Genomic DNA, 19634 nt, shown 5'->3' on the forward strand with positions numbered 1-19634 from the left:
TCCTGACAGAGCAGAGACACTCGGAACTCCTCGAGTAAGGCCTTCTTACTGCCCAGCCCGTACAGCAACACACTGTAACCCAGCCTACACACACACACACACACACACTCAGATCTCCACTCGTAGAGAGGGGTTATGATATGGTCTAGTGAACTCCCTGTGATCTCCACTCGTAGAGAGGGGTTATGATACGGTCTAGTGACCTCCCTTTGATCTCCACTCGTAGAGAGGGGTTATGATACGGTCTAGTGACCTCCCTGTGACCTCCACTCGTAGAGAGGGGTTATGATACGATCTAGTGACCTCCCTGTGACCTCCACTCGTAGAGCGGGGTTATGATACAATCTAGTGACCTCCCTGTGACCTCCACTCGTAGAGCGGGGTTATGATACAATCTAGTGACCTCCACTCGTAGAGAGGGGTTTTGATACGGTCTAGTGATCTCCCTGTGACCTCCACTCGTGGAGCGGGGTTATGATACGATCTAGTGACCTCCACTCGTAGAGAGGGGTTATGATACGATCTAGTGACCTCATTGAACTCACTAGTGAGAGGGCCTGCATAGGGAGAGAGGGCCTGCATAGGGAGAGAGGGCCTGCATAGGGAGAGAGGGCCTGCATAGGGAGAGAGGGCCTGCATAGGGAGAGAGGGCCTGCATAGGGAGAGAGGTCCTGCATAGGGAGAGAGGTCCTGCATAGGGAGAGGTCCTGCATAGGGAGAGGTCCTGCATAGGGAGAGGTCCTGCATAGGGAGAGGTCCTGCATAGGGAGAGGTCCTGCATAGTGAGAGGTCCTGCATAGGGAGAGGTCCTGTATAGTGAGAGGTCCTGTATAGTGAGAGGTCCTGCATAGTGAGAGGTCCTGCATAGGGAGAGATCCTGCATAGGGAGAGATCCTGCATAGGGAGAGGTCCTGCATAGTGAGAGGTCCTGCATAGGGAGAGGTCCTGCATAGTGAGAGGTCCTGCATAGGGAGAGGTCCTGCATAGTGAGAGGTCCTGCATAGGGAGAGGTCCTGCATAGTGAGAGGTCCTGCATAGGGAGAGGTCCTGCATAGTGAGAGGTCCTGCATAGTGAGAGGTCCTGCATAGTGAGAGGTCCTGCATAGTGAGAGGTCCTGCATAGTGAGAGGTCCTGCATAGTGAGAGGTCCTGCATAGTGAGAGGTCCTGCATAGTGGAGGTCCTGCATAGTGAGAGGTCCTGTATAGTGAGAGGTCCTGCATAGTGAGAGGTCCTTACTGTAGCTGCAGCATCCACTTGTTGAAGTGTTCGTGGTGACTGGAGTGGAGCTTCTCAATCTCTGAAGAATAACACGCGGGTTTCCCTTCTAACAGACGGAACAATGTCTCCTACACACAACAAACATGAATCACGTGGTTTACTGTGTGTGTACACTCACCCGGTCTAGTTTAGGTGTGTGTGTGTACTCACCCGGTCTAGTTTAGGTGTGTGTGTATACTCACCCAGTCTAGTTTAGGTGTGTGTGTGTGTGTGTGTGTGTGTACTCACCCAGTCTAGTTTAGGTGTGTGTGTGTGTGTGTACTCACCCAGTCTAGTTTAGGTGTGTGTGTACTCACCCAGTCTAGTTTAGGTGTGTGTGTGTGTGTGTGTGTACTCACCCAGTCTAGTTTAGGTGTGTGTGTGTGTACTCACCCGGTCTAGTTTAGGTGTGTGTGGTGTGTGTGTGTGTGTACTCACCCAGTCTAGTTTAGGTGTGTGTGTGTGTGTGTGTACTCACCCAGTCTAGTTTAGGTGTGTGTGTGTGTACTCACCCGGTCTAGTTTAGGTGTGTGTGTGTGTGTGTGTGTGTACTCACCCGGTCTAGTTTAGGTGTGTGTAGGCGCTGCAGGGTCCGGTCTGATGTCAGGAATTTAGAAGTGCCGTGAGCCTCAAAGTATTCCTCGACCAGACTGGCCTAAAACAGAAAGAACTAAGTCATACCAAGACATGCCACCAGAGGTCTCTTCACAGTCCCCACGTCCAGAACAGACTCTGGGAGGCACACGGTACTAGATAGAACCAGTACTACACAGAGCCAGAACTACATAGAACCAGTACTACACAGAGCCAGTACTACACAGAGCCAGTACTACATAGAGCCAGTACTACACGCAGAACCAGTACTACACGCAGAACCAGTACTACACGCAGAACCAGTACTACACGCAGAACCAGTACTACACGCAGAACCAGTACTACACAGAGCCAGTACTACACAGAGCCAGTACTACACAGAGCCAGTACTACACAGAGCCAGTACTACGCAGAACCAGTACTATGCAGAACCAGTACTATGCAGAACCAGTACTACGCAGAGCCAGTACTACGCAGAGCCAGTACTACGCAGAGCCAGTACTACGCAGAGCCAGTACTACATAGAACCAGTACTACACGCAGAACCAGTACTACACGCAGAACCAGTACTACACGCAGAACCAGTACTACACGCAGAACCAGTACTACACGCAGAACCAGTACTACACGCAGAACCAGTACTATGCAGAACCAGTACTATGCAGAACCAGTACTATGCAGAACCAGTACTATGCAGAACCAGTACTACACGCAGAACCAGTACTACACGCAGAACCAGTACTACACGCAGAACCAGTACTATGCAGAACCAGTACTATGCAGAACCAGTACTATGCAGAACCAGTACTACGCAGAACCAGTACTACGCAGAACCAGTACTACGCAGAGCCAGTACTACGCAGAACCAGTACTACGCAGAACCAGTACTACGCAGAGCCAGTACTACGCAGAACCAGTACTATGCAGAACCAGTACTATGCAGAACCAGTACTATGCAGAACCAGTACTACGCAGAGCCAGTACTACATAGAACAAAGATTGTTGGTCTCATGTTTCATGAGCTGAAATTATAGATTGTGTTGGTGGAACATTCCTACAAACAGCTTATTTCACTCACATGTTGGGCACAAATGTGTTTCCATCCCTGTTAGTGAGCATTTCTCCTTTACCAAGATAATCCATCCACCTGACAGGTGTGGCATATCAAGAAGCTGATTAAACAGCATGATCATTACACAGGTGCACCTTGTGCTGGGGACAATAAAAGGCCACTCTAAAATGTGCAGTTTTGTCAGACGACACAATGCCACAGATGTCTCAAGTTGAGGGACTTGCTGACTGCAGGAATGTCCACCAGAGGGGTTGCCAGAGAACTTAATGTTCATTTAGAGAATTTGGTAGTACGTCCAACCGACCTCACAACCGCAGAACACATGCATGGCGTCGTGTGAGTGAGCATTTTGCTGATGTCAACGTTGGGAGCAGAGTGCCCCAACGTATGGCCAGGCATAAATTACAGACAAACACAATTGCATTTTATCAATGGCAATTTGAATGCACAGAGATACCGTGATGAGATCCTGAGGTCCAATGTCGTGCCATTCATCCACCGCCATCACCTCATATTTCAGACCCTTTGCTGTGAGACTGTAAATGGAGCTCTGGTGCATCCTGTTTTCATTGATCATCCTTGAGATGTTTCTACAACTTGGGGGTCCACCAGTGGCCTCCATCATTCTTAAATGGAAGAAGTTTGGAACCACCAAGACTCTTCCTAGAGCTGGCCGCCCGGCCAAACTGAGCAATCAGGGGAGAAGGGCCTTGGTCAGGGAGGTGACAAAGAACCTGATGGTCACTGGCAGAGCTCTAGAGATCCTCTGTGGAGATGGGAGAACCTTCCAGAAGAACAACCATCTCTGCAGCACTCCACCAATCAGGCCTTTATGATAGAGTGGTCAGATGGAAGCCACACCTCAGTAAAATGCACATGACAGCCCACATGGAGTTTGCCAAAAGGCACCTAAAGGACTCTGACCATGATCTGGAGGAAACCTGGCACCATCCCTACAGTGAAGCATGGTGGTGGCAGCATCATGCTGTGGGGATGTTTTTCAGAGGCAGGGACTGGGAGACTAGTCAGGATAGAGGGAAAGATGAGGAGGAAAGTACAGAGAGATCCTTGAGATCATTGATGAAAATCTGCTCTAGAGCACTCAGGACCTCAGACTGGGGTCAAGGTTCCCCTTCCGACAGGACAACGATCCTAAGCACACAGCCAAAACAATGCAGGAATGGTTGCGGGACAAGTCTCTGAATGTCCTTGAGTGGCCCAGCCAGAGCCTGGACTTGAACCCGATCGAACATCTCTGGAGATACCTGAAAATAGCTGTGCAGCGAAGCTCCCCATCCAACCTTTTATTTAAATTTTTACCTTTCACCTTTATTTAACCAGGTAGGCTAGTTGAACAAGTTCTCATTTGCAACTGCGACCTGGCCAAGATAAAGCATAGCAGTGTGAGCAGACAACAAAGAGTTACACATGGAGTAAACAATTAACAAGTTAATAACACAGTAGAAAACAAAGGGGGAGTCTATATACAATGTGTGCAAAAGGCATGAGGAGGTAGGCAAATAATTACAATTTTGCAGATTAACACTGGAGTGATGAATGATCAGATGGTCATGTACAGGTAGAGATATTGGTGTGCAAAAGAGCAGAAAAGTAAATAAATAAAAACAGTATGGGGATGAGGTAGGTGAAAAAGGGTGGGCTATTTACCAATAGACTATGTACAGCTGCAGCGATCAGTTAGCTGCTCAGATAGCAGATGTTTGAAGTTGGTGAGGGAGATAAAAGTCTCCAACTTCAGCGATTTTTGCAATTCGTTCCAGTCACAGGCAGCAGAGTACTGGAACGAAAGGCGGCCAAATGAGGTGTTGGCTTTAGGGATGATCAGTGAGATACACCTGCTGGAGCGCGTGCTACGGATGGGTGTTGCCATCGTGACCAGTGAGCTAAGGCGGAGCTTTACCTAGCATGGACTTGTAGATGACCTGGAGCCAGTGGGTCTGGCGACGAATATGTAGCGAGGGCCAGCCGACTAGAGCATACAAGTCGCAGTGGTGGGTGGTATAAGGTGCTTTAGTGACAAAACGGATGGCACTGTGATAAATTGCATCCAGTTTGCTGAGTAGAGTGTTGGAAGCCATTTTGTAGATGACATCGCCGAAGTCGAGGATCGGTAGGATAGTCAGTTTTACTAGGGTAAGCTTGGCGGCGTGAGTGAAGGAGGCTTTGTTGCGGAATAGGAAGCCGACTCTAGATTTGATTTTCGATTGGAGATGTTTGATATGAGTCTGGAAGGAGAGTTTGCAGTCTAGCCAGACACCTAGGTACTTATAGACGTCCACATATTCTAGGTCGGAACCATCCAGGGTGGTGATGCTAGTCGGGCATGCGGGTGCAGGCAGCGACCGGTTGAAAAGCATGCATTTGGTTTTACTAGCGTTTAAGAGCAGTTGGAGGCCACGGAAGGAGTGCTGTATGGCATTGAAGCTTGTTTGGAGGTTAGATAGCACAGTGTCCAATGACGGGCCGAAAGTATATAGAATGGTGTCGTCTGCGTAGAGGTGGATCAGGGAATCGCCCGCAGCAAGAGCAACATCATTGATATACACAGAGAAAAGAGTCGGCCCGAGAATTGAACCCTGTGGCACCCCCATAGAGACTGCCAGAGGACCAGACAGCATGCCCTCCGATTTGACGCACTGAACTCTGTCTGCAAAGTAATTGGTGAACCAGGCAAGGCAGTCATCCGAAAAACCGAGGCTCCTGAGTCTGCCGATAAGAATATGGTGATTGACAGAGTCGAAAGCCTTGGCAAGGTCGATGAAGACGGCTGCACAGTACTGTCTTTTATCGATGGCGGTTATGATATCGTTGAGTACCTTGAGTGTGGCTGAGGTGCACCCATGACCGGCTCGGAAACCAGATTGCACAGCGGAGAAGGTACGGTGGGATTCGAGATGGTCAGTGACCTGTTTGTTGACTTGGCTTTCGAAGACCTTAGATAGGCAGGGCAGGATGGATATAGGTCTGTAACAGTTTGGGTCCAGGATGTCTCCCCCTTTGAAGAGGGGGATGACTGCGGCAGCTTTCCAATCCTTGGGGATCTCAGACGATATGAAAGAGGTTGAACAGGCTGGTAATAGGGGTTGCGACAATGGTGGCAGATAGTTTCAGAAACAGAGGGTCCAGATTGTCAAGCCCAGCTGATTTGTACGGGTCCAGGTTTTGCAGCTCTTTCAGAACATCTGCTATCTGGATTTGGTTAAAGGAGAACCTGGAGAGGCTTGGGCGAGGAACTGCGGGGGGGGCGGAGCTGTTGGCCGAGGTTGAAGTAGCCAGGCGGAAGGCATGGCCAGCTGTTGAGAAATGCTTATTGAAGTTTTCGATAATCATGGATTTATCAGTGGTGACCGTGTTACCTAGCCTCAGTGCAGTGGGCAGCTGGGAGGAGGTGCTCTTGTTCTCCATGGACTTCACGGTGTCCCAGACGTTTTGGAGTTGGAGCTACAGGATGCAAACTTCTGCCTGAAGAAGCTGGCCTTAGCTTTCCTGACTGACTGCGTGTATTGGTTCCGGACTTCCCTGAACAGTTGCATATCACGGGGACTATTCGATGCTATTGCAGTCCGCCACAGGATGTTTTTGTGCTGGTCGAGGGCAGTCAGGTCTGGGGTGAACCAAGGGCTGTATCTGTTCTTAGTTCTGCATTTTTTGAACGGAGCATGCTTATCTAAAATGGTGAGGAAGTTACTTTTAAAGAGTGACCAGGCATCCTCAACTGACGGGATGAGGTCAATGTCCTTCCAGGATACCCGGGCCAGGTCGATTAGAAAGGCCTGCTCACAGAAGTGTTTTAGGGAGCGTTTGACAGTGATGAGGGGTGGTCGTTTGACTGCGGCTCCGTAGCGGATACAGGCAATGAGGCAGTGATCACTGAGATCCTGGTTGAAGACAGCGGAGGTGTATTTGGAGGGCCAGTTGGTCAGGATGACGTCTATGAGGGTGCCCTTGTTTACAGAGTTAGGGTTGTACCTGGTGGGTTCCTTGATGATTTGTGTGAGATTGAGGGCATCTAGCTTAGATTGTAGGACTGGCGGGGTGTTAAGCATATCCCAGTTTAGGTCACCTAACAGAACAAACTCTGAAGCTAGATGGGGGGCGATCAATTCACAAATGGTGTCCAGGGCACAGCTGGGAGCTGAGGGGGGTCGGTAGCAGGCGGCAACCGTGAGAGACTTATTTCTGGAGAGAGTAATTTTCAAAATTAGTAGTTCGAACTGTTTGGGTATGGACCTGGAAAGTATGAAATTACTTTGCAGGCTAACTCCTCCCCCTTTGGCAGTTCTATCTTGACGGAAGATGTTATAGTTGGGTATGGAAATCTCTGAATTTTTGGTGGCCTTCCTGAGCCAGGATTCAGACACAGCAAGGACATCAGGGTTAGCAGAGTGTGCTAAAGCAGTGAGTAAAACAAACTTAGGGAGGAGGCTTCTGATGTTGACATGCATGAAACCAAGGCTTTTTCGATCACAGAAGTCAACAAATGAGGGTGCCTGGGGACATGCAGGGCCTGGGTTTACCTCCACATCACCCGCGGAACAGAGAAGGAGTAGTATGAGGGTGCGGCTAAAGGCTATCAAAACTGGTCGCCTAGAGCGTTGGGGACAGAGAATAAGAGGAGCAGGTTTCTGGGCATGGTAGAATATATTCAGGGCATAATGCGCAGACAGGGGTATGGTGGGGTGCGGGTACAGCGGAGGTAAGCCCAGGCACTGGGTGATGATGAGAGAGGTTGTATCTCTGGACATGCTGGTAGTAATGGGTGAGGTCACCGCATGTGTGGGAGGTGGGACAAAGGAGTTATCAGGGGCATGAAGAGTGGAACTAGGGGCTCCATTGTGAACTAAAACAATGATAACTAACCTGAAAAACAGTATACAAGGCATATTGACATTTGAGAGAGACATACAGCGAGGCATACAGTAATCACAGGTGTTGAATTGGGAAAGCTAGCTAAAACAGTAGGTGAGACAACAGCTAATCAGCTAGCACAACAACAGCAGGTAAAATGGCGTAGACTAGGCAACGTGGCCAACAGATAAAACAAACAAGCAGAATGGAGTACCGTGATTAATGGACAGTCCAGCGTGCATCAGCTATGTAGCCAAGAGATCAGTGTCCAGGGGGCAGCGGTGTATAGGGCAGGGAAGCTGGACTGGCGAGTGTTATCCAGGTTTAAAAAAACTAACAATGACTAAATAGCTTGTAGCTAGTTAGCTTCTGGAGGTTCTTGAGTGTGTTCTAAAAATAAAAAAATAATAGCGATTCCGTATCACATTGGGTGAGGCAGGTTTCCGGAAGGTATAAACAAATTAAAAGTCAAAAGAGATAGAAAGTAAATATGGGTCCGGTGAGCGTTTGGGACACGGCGATTCAGGCGGTTAGCAGGCCTGTGCTAACAAGCTAACAGTTTGTAGGCCCGGGCTAGACAAGGTAGCAGTTAGCGGACCGGAGCTGGACAAGCTAGCAGTTAGCAGGCCGAATTAGCAAGCAGGGAGATAGTGAGGGCTAGAGAGTTAGCCTTTGTGGGACGTCGCGATGGGGTGAGTCTGTTTATTCCTCTTCATGCGATGACATCGATAGACCGGTCGTGGGCCCGGGTATTGTAGCTCAGGAGTATGCTACGGTGGTAGCACAGGTGCTACGGCCGGGCTAGCTTCAAGCTAAGTGGGTGGAAACGCTAGCCAGGAGTAATCCGGGGTTGCGGTTTAGCTAGATAGCTAGTTGCTGAAAAATCCAGCTGAAAGATGTTCCGTTTGCAGTGGGAATCCGGGGATGAAAAATAAATAGGTCCGTTATGCTCTGGTTAAAGTCGCGTTGTACGAACAGGCGAGAGCTTTCTGAACTACAGGTTAGCTGATGACCGGTTAGCTGGAGACCGCTAGCATACCCGCTGGTTAGCTGGCTAGCTTCAGTTGAGGGGTTCCGAAGTAAATATAAATACTTTAGGAAAAATAGCTACATTGGGTGAGTCGGGTTGCAGGAGAGTATTTGGAAGCTTAGGGTTTAGCAAAATGTTTTCAAAGAGATATGTGGAGAAAATATGTAAAAAAACGAAAAAGAAACGATAAATACAGGGACACGACAGGACAGGACGACCTACTGCTACGCCATCTTGGTTTAACACAACCTGACAGAGCTTGAGAGGTTCTGCAGAGAAGAATGGGAGAAACTCCCCAAATACAGGTGTGCCAAGCTTGTAGCATCATACCCAAGAAGACTCGAGGCTGTAATCACTGCCAAAGATGCTTCAACAAAGTACTGAGTAAAGATTCTGAATACGTATATGAATGTGATATTATTGTTTGTGTGTAGATTGATGAGGGAAAAAAACAATTGAATCAATTCTAGAACAAGTTTGTAACAAATGTGGAAAAAGTCAAGGGGTCTGAATCCTTTCCGAATGCACTGTAAGTGCCTTAATGTCTTTGGACCCCAGGAAGAGTAGCTGCTGCCTTGGCAGGAACTAATGGGGATCCATAATAAACCCCAGGAAGAGTAGCTGCTGCCTTGGCAGGAACTAATGGGGATCCATAATAAACCCCAGGAAGACTAGCTGCTGCCTTGGCAGGAACTAATGGGGATCCATAATAAACCCCAGGAAGAGTAGCTGCTGCCTTGGCAGGAACTAATGGGGATCCATAATAAACCCCAGGAAGAGTAGCTGCTGCCTTGACAGGAACTAATGGGGATCCATAATAAACCCCAGGAAGAGTAGCTGCTGCCTTGACAGGAACTAATGGGGATCCATAATAAAAACAAATCTTGCTGACTGACTGACCTGGCTGGATCTGGGTGACTGACCTGGCTGGGTGGATCTGGGTGAATAACCTAGCTGGGTGGATCTGGGTGACTGACCTGTCTGGGTGGATCTGGGTGACTGACCTGGCTGGGTGGATCTGGGTGAATAACCTGGCTGGGTGGATCTGGGTGAATAACCTGGCTGGGTGGTTCTGGGGGACTAACCTGGCAGGGTGGTTCTGGGGGACTAACCTGGCAGGGTGGTTCTGGGGGACTAACCTGGCAGGGTGGTTCTGGGGGACTAACCTGGCAGGGTGGTTCTGGGGGACTAACCTGGCAGGGTGGATCTGGGTGATTAACCTGGCAGGGTGGATCTGGGTGACTAACCTGGCAGGGTGGATCTGGGTGATTAACCGGGCAGGGTGGTTCTGGGGGACTAACCTGGCAGGGTGGATCTGGGGGACTAACCGGGCAGGGTGGTTCTGGGGGACTAACCTGGCAGGGTGGTTCTGGGTGACTAACCTGGCAGGGTGGTTCTGGGTGACTAACCTGGCAGGGTGGTTCTGGGTGACTAACCTGGCAGGGTGGTTCTGGGTGACTAACCTGGCAGGGTGGTTCTGGGTGACTAACCTGGCAGGGTGGTTCTGGGGCAGTCTTGCTCTTCTTAGCAGGTGTCTTATAGAGAGCTGTAGCTGAAGGCTTACTGGGTGTGCTGGACTGATTCACTCTGTCCTCCTCTCTCTTCCCCTTAAAATCTTCATCATCCTCCTCCTCCTCTCCAGAGTCAGAGGGAGAGAGCTCGCTGTCGCTGTCGGACCTCAGGCTGGGAGCTAACAGACAGACAGACAGACAGACAGACACACAGACAGACAGACAGACAGACAGACAGACAGACAGACAGACAGACAGACAGACAGACAGACAGACAGACAGACAGACAGACAGACAGACAGACCTTAGTTTAATATACTAAACAAAAACAGAAACGCAACAATTTCAGAGAGCTACAGTTCATATGAGGAAAGTACATTTAAATTCATGAGGCCCTAATCTATGGATTTCACATGACTGGGAATACAGATCTGCATCTGTTAGTCACAGATACCTTAATAAAAAGGTAGGGTGTGGATCAGAACCAGTCAGTATCTGGTGTGACCATTTTCCTGATGCAGCACAATACATCTCCTTCACATAGAGTTGATCAGGCTGTTGATTGTGGCCTGTGGAATGTTGTCCCACTCCTCTTCAATGGCTGTGCGAGTTACTGGATATTGGCGGGAACTGGAACACGCTGTCGTACACGTCGATCCAGAGCATCCCAAACATGCTCAATGGGTGACATGTCTGGTGAGTATGCAGGTCATGGAAGAACTGGGACATTTTCAGCTTCCAGGAATTGTGTCCAGATCCTTGTGACATGGGGCTGTGCATTATCATGCTGAAACATGAGATGATGGCGGTGGATGAATGGCACGACAATGGGATCTCATCACAGTATCTCTAACATTCAAATTGCCATCAATAAAATGCAGTCGTGTTAGTTGTCCGTAGTATATGCCTGCCCATATCATAACCCCATAGTGGGGCACTCTGTTCAGTGTTGACATCAGCAAACATACGGTTGTGTGGCCGGTTGGATGTACTGCCAAATTCTCTAAAACGATGTTGGAGGCGGCTTATAGTAGAGAAATTTATATTAAATTCTCTGGCAACAGCTCTGGGGGACATTTCTGCAGTCAGCATGCCAATTGCACGCTCCCTCAACTTGAGACATCTGCGGCATTGTTTTATGGGACGTTGTTTTACTGTCCCCAGCACAAGGTGCACCTGTGTAATGATCATGTTTAATCAGCTTCTTGATATGCCAAACCTGTGAGGTAGATGGATTATCATGGCAAAGGAGAAATGCTAACTAACAGGGATGTAAACAAATTTGTGCACAAAATGTGAGAGTAATAAGGTTTGGAAAATTTCTGGGATCTTTTATTTCAGCTCATGAAACATGGGACCAACACTTTACGTGTTGTGTTTATATTTTTGTTCTGTGTAGTCACGGTTAAAAGATTTTATTGAATGTCCCAAACATTTAGTTACAACGTCAGTAGCCGATTGTTTGTTTCCCACCTGAGAGTCTCTTCCTGAGTCTGTGGGGCGTTGTGGAAACAAACTGCACCTTCCTGCCCTGAGAGGAAACAGGAAGTAACACAGGTCACAGCTCAGCACTGGGAACCAATATAGTCTATGAAAGGTCAGGTGACAACTGACGTCTGTTCTCTCCAATACTCACCTTCTGAGGAGTCCTGTTCTCACTCACATCTAGAGATGGGGAGAACACAGAGAAAATGGACAGCATCCACCTGATCACACATTAGTTATCACACCTACTCATTCAAGCATTTCTCTTTCTACATTGTATAATAATAGGGAAGACAAACTATGAAATAACACATATGGAATCATGTAGTAAGCAACAAAAACAAAAAAAGAGTTATAAATCAAAATATATTGTATATTTGAGGTTCTTCAAAGTAGACACCCTTTGCCTTTGCACACTCTTGCCATTCTCTCAACCAGCTTCATTAGGTAGTCACCTGGAATGCATTTCAATTAAAGGTGTGCCTTGTTACAAGTTCATTTGTGGAATTTCTTTCCTTCTTAATGTGTTTGAGCCAATCAGTTGTGTTGTGACAAGGTAGGGGTGGTATATAGAAGATGGTATTTTACCAAACAGGGATAATATTATGGCAAGAACAGCTCAAATAAGCAAAGAAATACGACAGTTCATAAGTCAGTCAAGACGGAATATTAAGATTTTTTTTACGTTTCTTCAAATGCAGTCGCAAAAACCACCAAGCGCTATGATAAAACTGGCTCTCATGAGGAACGCCACAGGAAAGGAAGACCCAGAGTTACCTCTGCTGCAGAGGATAAGTTCAGAAATTGCAGCCCAAATACATTCTTCAGAGTTCAAGTAACAGACACATCTCAGCATCAACTGTTTAGAGGAGACTGCGTGAATCAGGCCTTCATGGTTGAATTGCTGCAAAGAAACCACTACTACAGGACACAAATAAGAAGAAGAGACTCTCTTGGGCCAAGAAACACGAGCAATGGACTAATTAGACCGGTGGAAATCTGTCCTTTGGTCTGATTGGAGATTTTTGGTTCCAACCGCTGTGTCTTTGTGAGACGCAGAGTAGGTGAATGGATGGTCTCCGTATGTGTGGTTCCCACCATGAAGCATGGAGGAGGTGGTGTGATAGTGCTTTGCTAGTGACACGGTCTAGTTTAATTCAGAATTCAAGGAACACTTAACTTCTTATGGCTGCAGGGGCAGTATTGAGTAGCTTGGATGAAAGGTGCCCAGAGTAAACGGCCTGCTCCTCAGTCCCAGTTGCTAATATATGCATATTATTATTAGTATTGGATAGAAAACACTCTGAAATTTCTAAAACTGTTTGAATGATGTCTGAGTATAACAGAACTCATATGGCAGGCAAAAACCTGAGAAGAAATCCAAACAGGAAGTAGAAAATCTGATGTTGGTCGATTTTCAACCCAGCCCCTATTGAATACACAGTGGGATATGGATCAAGTTGCACTTCCTAGGGCTTCCACTAGATGTCAACCGTCTTTAGAAACTTGAATGAGGCTTCTACTGTGATGTGGGGCTGAATGAGAGCTGAATGAGTCAGGTGTCTGGCAGAGAGCCAGGTCCTGGTCATGCGCAATTCACATGATAGCGACCTGCGTTCCATTGCTTCTCTACAGACAAAGGAATTCTTCGGTTGGAACATTATTGAAGTTTTATGATAAAAACATCCTAAAGATTGATTCTATACTTAGTTTGAAATATTTCTACCAACTGTAATATAACTACGTTTTTGTCCGACATAAACCTGCACGAGCGTTTGGATTTGTGTAGCTTACGCCCTAACAAAAGTAGCTACTTGGACATAAATAATGCACATTATCGAACAAATCAAACATTTATTGTGGAACTAGGATTCCTGGGAGTGCATTCTGATGAAGATCATCAAAGATAAGGGAATATTTAATGTGATTTCTGATTTATGTTGACTCCAACATGGCGGATAATTTTATTTGTTTTCTGAGCGCTGTTCTACGATTATTGCATGGTTTGCTTTTTCCGTAAAGCTTTTTTTTTTTTTTATCTGACACAGCGGTTGCATTAAGGAGAGGTATATCTACTTTTCCATGTCTAATAATTGTATTTTCATCAACATTTATAATTAGTATTTCTGTAAAATGATGTGGCTCTGCAATATCATCGGATCTTTTTGGAACTAGTGAACGCAACTCGCCAATGTATACTGAGATGTTTTTATATAAATATTAACTTTATCAAACAAAACATACATGTATTGTGTAACATGAAGTCCTATGAGTGTCATCTGATGAAGATCATCAAACGTTAGTGATTAATTTTATCTCCATTTGTGCTTTTTGTGACTCCTCTCTTTGGCTGGAAAAATGGCTGTGTTTTTCTGTGAGTTGGTGGTGACCTAACATAATCGTTTGTGGTGCTTTCGCTGTAAAGCCTATTTGAAATCAGACACTGTGGTGGGATTAACAACAAGATTACCTTTAAAAAGGTTTACGATACATGTATGTTTGAGGAATTTTAATTATGAGATTTCTGTTTTGAATTTGGCGCCCTGCACTTTCACTGGCTGTTGTCATATCATCCCGTTAACGGGATTGCAGCCATAAGAACCAGTATGGCTACCACAGCATTCTGCAGCGATACGCCATCCCATCTAGTTTGGGCTTAGTGGGTCTATCATTTGTTTTTCAACAGGACTATGACCCAACACACCTCCAGGCTGTCTAAGGACTATTTGACCAAGAAGGAGAGTGATGAGTGCTGCATCAGATGACCTGGCCTCCACAATCACCAGACCTCAACCCAATTGAAGAAGTTTTAAGGAGCCTTTTGGTCCTTGCCAGCAAGTCCCTCATGGCAAGAACAGCTCAAATAAACAAAGAGAAATGACAGTCCATCATTACTTTACGACGTGAAGGTCAATCAATCTGGAAAAAGTCAAGAACTTTGAAAGTTTCTTCAAGTGCAGTCGCAAAAACCATCAAGCACTATGATCGATGAAACTGGCTCTCATGAGGACCGCCACAGGAAAGGAAGATCCCAAGTTACCTCTGCTGCAGAGGACACGTTCATCAGCGTTACCAATCTCAGAAATTGCAGCCCAAATAAATGCTTCAGAGTTCAAGTAACAGACACATCTCAACATCAACTGTTCAGAGGAGACTGTGTGAATCAGGCCTACATGGTCGAATTGCTGATTTTTGGTTCCTACCGCTGTGTCTTTGTGAGACGCAGAGTAGGTGAATGGATGATCTTCACATCTGTGGTTCCCACCGTGAAGCATGGAGGAGGTGTGATGGTGATGGTGAGCGGGTGCTTTGCTGGTGACAGTCAGTGATTTATTTAGAATTCAAGGCACACTTAACCAGCATGACTACCACAGCATTCTGCAGCGATACACCATCCCATCTAGTTTGCGCTTAGTGAAACCATCATTTGTTTTTCAACAGGACAATGACCCCAAACACACCTCCAGACTGTGTAAGGACTATGAGTGCTGCATCAGATGACCTGGCCTCCACAATCACCTGACCTCAACCCAATTGAGATGGTTTGGGATGAGTTGGACTGCAGTGAAGGAAAAGCAGCCAACAAGTGCTCAGCATATGTGGGCACTACTTGAAGACTGTTGAAATAGCATTCCTCATGAAGCTGGTTGAGAGAATGACAAGAGTGTGCAAAGCTGCAATCAAGGCAAAGGGTGGCTACTTTGAAGAATCTCAAATATATTTTGATTTGTTAACACTTTTTTGGTTACTACATGATTCCGTATTCCGTGTTATTTCATAGTTTTGATATCTTCACTATTATTCTACAATGTAAAATTATATATATATATATATATAAATAATAATCATTAGTCTACAATGTAGAAAAAAATACAAAAAAATAAAGGAAAACCCTGGAATGAGTAGGTGGAGAACGGAAAGGAAGAGATGGACGAGGATGAGAGAACAGAAAGGGAGAGATGGACGAGGATGAGAGAACGGAAAGGGAGAGATGGACGAGGATGAGAGAACGGAAAGGGAGAGATGGACGAGGATGAGAGAACGGAAAGGGAGAGATGGACGAGGATGAGAGAACGGAAAGGAAGAGATGGACGAGGATGAGAGAACGGAAAGGAAGAGATGGACGAGGATGAGAGAACGGAAAGGAAGAGATGGACGAGGATGAGAGAACGGAAAGGAAGAGATGGACGAGGATGAGAGAACGGAAAGGAAGAGATGGACGAGGATGAGAGAACGGAAAGGAAGAGATGGACGAGGATGAGAGAACGGAAAGGAAGAGATGGACGAGGATGAGAGAACGGAAAGGAAGAGATGGACGAGGATGAGAGAACGGAAAGGAAGAGATGGACGAGGATGAGAGAACGGAAAGGAAGAGATGGACGAGGATGAGAGAACGGAAAGGAAGAGATGGACGAGGATGAGAGAACGGAAAGGAAGAGATGGACGAGGATGAGAGAACGGAAAGGAAGAGAGAACGGGAAGGAAGAGATGGACGAGGATGAGAGAACGGGAAGGAAGAGATGGACGAGGATGAGAGAACGGGAAGGAAGAGATGGACGAGGATGAGAGAACGGAAAGGAAGAGATGGACGAGGATGAGAGAACGGAAAGGAAGAGATGGACGAGGATGAGAGAACGGAAAGGAAGAGATGGACGAGGATGAGAGAACGGGAAGGAAGAGAGAACGGGAAGAGATGGACAGGAACGAGGATGAGAGAACGGGAAGGAAGAGATGGACAGGAACGAGGATGAGAGAACGGGAAGGAAGAGATGGACAGGAACGAGGATGAGAGAACGGGAAGGAAGAGATGGACGAGAACGAGGATGAGAGAACGGGAAGGAAGAGATGGATGAAAGAGGGACTCACTGCAGCCATTTTGGGCGGGGCCAGAAGGGTCAGGTGTTGTTCTGAAGGTCACACTCCTCGTTGGGGTCCGAGCCAGCTCAGACGCTACACACACACAGAGAGAGTGATTACTCTACGAGCCAGAGAGACCAGACAGGAAGAGGCGAAGCGAGCGGCTTCACACTGCCCAAAATAATAAGATAACTATGAGTGTTGAATTTGGTGAACAAAAAATGTGCTGCGTGAGGCTTATCTGACCTCACAGAGTTTGGTAATGGGTAGGTTGTTACCAGTGTACTGATATCTGACCTCATAGAGGCTTCCATCTCTGAGGTCATGTATTTCCTGTTAAAGCAGTGACTCAACTATGTTGTCAATATGATAAGGTTTGGAGAGACGTACCCATCTGGGCCATCCTGTTGGAGCGTTTGACCGTCTGAAAGGTGAACACTGATGCCCCTCCTCCTGCTGCTACACACTCCTCCCCCTCTTCAGACAGGACACAGACAGGACAGTCAGACAGGACACAGTCAGAGACTCCCCACACACAGTCAGAGACTCCCCACACACAGTCAGACAGGACACAGACAGGACACAGTCAGACAGTCTCCCCACACACACAGCCATACAGTCTCCCCACACACACAGACAGCCAGTCTCCCCACACACAGATAGACAGCCAGGCAGGACAACACACACACAGCCAGGCAGGACAACACACACACAGCCAGGCAGGACAACACACACACAGCCAGGCAGGACAACACACACACAGCCAGGCAGGACAACACATACACAGCCAGGCAGGACAACACACACACAGCCAGGCAGGACAACACACACACAGCCAGGCAGGACAACACACACACAGCCAGGCAGGACAACACACACACAGCCAGGCAGGACAACACACACACAGCCAGGCAGGACACACACACACAGTCAGACAGGACACACACACACACAGCCAGGCAGGACACACACACACAGCCAGGCAGGACACACAGTCAGACAGGACACACACACACAGTCAGACAGGACACATATGCACAGTCAGTAGGGCTGTTCGTCATGTCCGACCGACACACACCGTCTGTTCCGAGGACCTGGACATAGTGCAGCTCACTAAGGCCTGCCTCATCCTCTCTACCGCTCCTCTCCGCTTCACTCCTCAGAGTCACCAGCCTCTGCACACTGCTGCCCTGCACATCTACACACACAGCAAAACCAACAAATCAGTCAGCAGTAGTGTGTCTTTGTGATGGTGTGTGTGTGTGTGTCTTTGTGATGGTGTGTGTGGGTCTTTGTGATGGTGTGTGTGTGTGGGTCTTTGTGATGGTGTGTGTGTGTGGGTCTTTGTGATGGTGTGTGTGTGTGGGTCTTTGTGATGGTGTGTGTGTGTGGGTCTTTGTGATGGTGTGTGTGTGTGGGTCTTTGTGATGGTGTGTGTGTGTGGGTCTTTGTGATGGTGTGTGTGTGTGGGTCTTTGTGATGGTGTGTGTGTGTGGGTCTTTGTGATGGTGTGTGTGTGTGGGTCTTTGTGATGGTGTGTGTGTGTGGGTCTTTGTGATGGTGTGTGTGTGTAGGTCTTTGTGATGGTGTGTGTGTAGGTCTTTGTGATGGTGTGTGTGGGTCTTTGTGATGGTGTGTGTGTGGGTCTTTGTGATGGTGTGTGTGTGTGGGTCTTTGTGATGGTGTGTGTGTGTGGGTCTTTGTGATGGTGTGTGTGTGTGTGGGTCTTTGTGATGGTGTGTGTGTGTGTGGGTCTTTGTGATGGTGTGTGTGTGTGTGGGTCTTTGTGATGGTGTGTGTGTGTGTGGGTCTTTGTGATGGTGTGTGTGTGTGTGGGTCTTTGTGATGGTGTGTGTGTGTGGGTCTTTGTGATGGTGTGTGTGTGTGGGTCTTTGTGATGGTGTGTGTGTGTGGGTCTTTGTGATGGTGTGTGTGTGTGGGTCTTTGTGATGGTGTGTGTGTGTGGGTCTTTGTGATGGTGTGTGGGTCTTTGTGATGGTGTGTGTGTGTGGGTGGGTCTTTGTGATGGTGTGTGTGTGTGGGTCTGACTCCTACCTTGTTGTTTGTCCACCATGTGTTCCAGTGCATCTCCGTCACCCACAAACCTCACCTCCAATATACTCATACTGCACAGAAACACACGTTCATCACCACACCACTTCCAACACACTGTCATGCTGATCATCATCACTACTACCTACAACACTCATATGGAGATCGGAGCTCTTATGATGCCGAGTTCAAAACAACTGGAAACTCGGAAATGGGAACTTTAAATCTCCAACTTCCGTGCATTCCAGACAACTGGGAAAACAAGCTCCGACAGAGAAAAGTCATTTTGAACGGTCATCCAACTCGGAATCTAGGGCCTCTTTCTAGAGTTCCGAACCTGAAGATCACTGACGTAATGATTTGACCTCGTATTTTTCCGAGTTCCCAGATGTTTTGAACGAGGAAATAATACACAGAAACAAACATGCACTATCGTTAGCTAGCTAATGAAAAAATATACCACGAAAAGCAGGGACTTGCCTGGCTGCTGTTTTAACTACCCGTTATAGCGCACGTTTGTAGAAGACAATTATATATATATATTTTTTTTAAATGACAAATATTAAGTACTACACTGAGTCAAGTTAGAAACGTCTACAAAGTGCGCGCAGCTTGAAAGATCTTTGACAGATTTCCGCGGGCCAGCCTGCAAGTTTTTAAACCACGTGTTGAGTCAAAGGTCGTCGGTTTAGTTTAAACCAATCAGAAGGCATGATTCTGTAAAACATCACTTCCCAAGATGCTTGGCGCGCAGCTACACCAGAGATGCATTAGAAAGGAGGAGAAGGTGCTCTTTGAGGCACGGAGTTAAGATGGCGGAAGCCGATGTGTTGTTTTTGAAGATGAAAAAAGTAAATCGAGTACAGTTTTATTGACAACGATGAGTGGACAACAGTGAAGTCCAA

The 19634-nt window shown here is 47.3% G+C and overlaps 1 protein-coding gene across 1 annotated transcript in view; it reads right to left on the minus strand.

The window, feature by feature from the left end:
• orc2 (origin recognition complex, subunit 2) overlaps positions 1-19414 on the minus strand; it is a 28140-nt gene extending 8726 nt beyond the window's left edge. Inside the window, exons 1-11 of the mRNA XM_031810230.1 lie at positions 19210-19414; positions 18733-18803; positions 17756-17875; positions 17068-17154; positions 16687-16770; positions 11972-12000; positions 11809-11866; positions 10315-10514; positions 1816-1914; positions 1239-1348; positions 1-84 (exon numbers count right to left, since the gene is read on the minus strand). The exon at positions 1-84 is cut by the window's left edge and continues 49 nt beyond it. Coding sequence (XP_031666090.1) covers positions 1-84; positions 1239-1348; positions 1816-1914; positions 10315-10514; positions 11809-11866; positions 11972-12000; positions 16687-16770; positions 17068-17154; positions 17756-17875; positions 18733-18802 — 941 coding nt within the window. The 5' untranslated portion in view covers position 18803; positions 19210-19414. The remainder of the gene's footprint in view (positions 85-1238; positions 1349-1815; positions 1915-10314; positions 10515-11808; positions 11867-11971; positions 12001-16686; positions 16771-17067; positions 17155-17755; positions 17876-18732; positions 18804-19209) is intronic.
• Between the last annotated feature and the right edge of the window lie 220 nt (positions 19415-19634).

The sequence above is a fragment of the Oncorhynchus kisutch genome, linkage group LG30 (genome assembly GCF_002021735.2).
Source record: "Oncorhynchus kisutch isolate 150728-3 linkage group LG30, Okis_V2, whole genome shotgun sequence".
Lineage (NCBI taxonomy): Eukaryota > Metazoa > Chordata > Actinopteri > Salmoniformes > Salmonidae > Oncorhynchus > Oncorhynchus kisutch.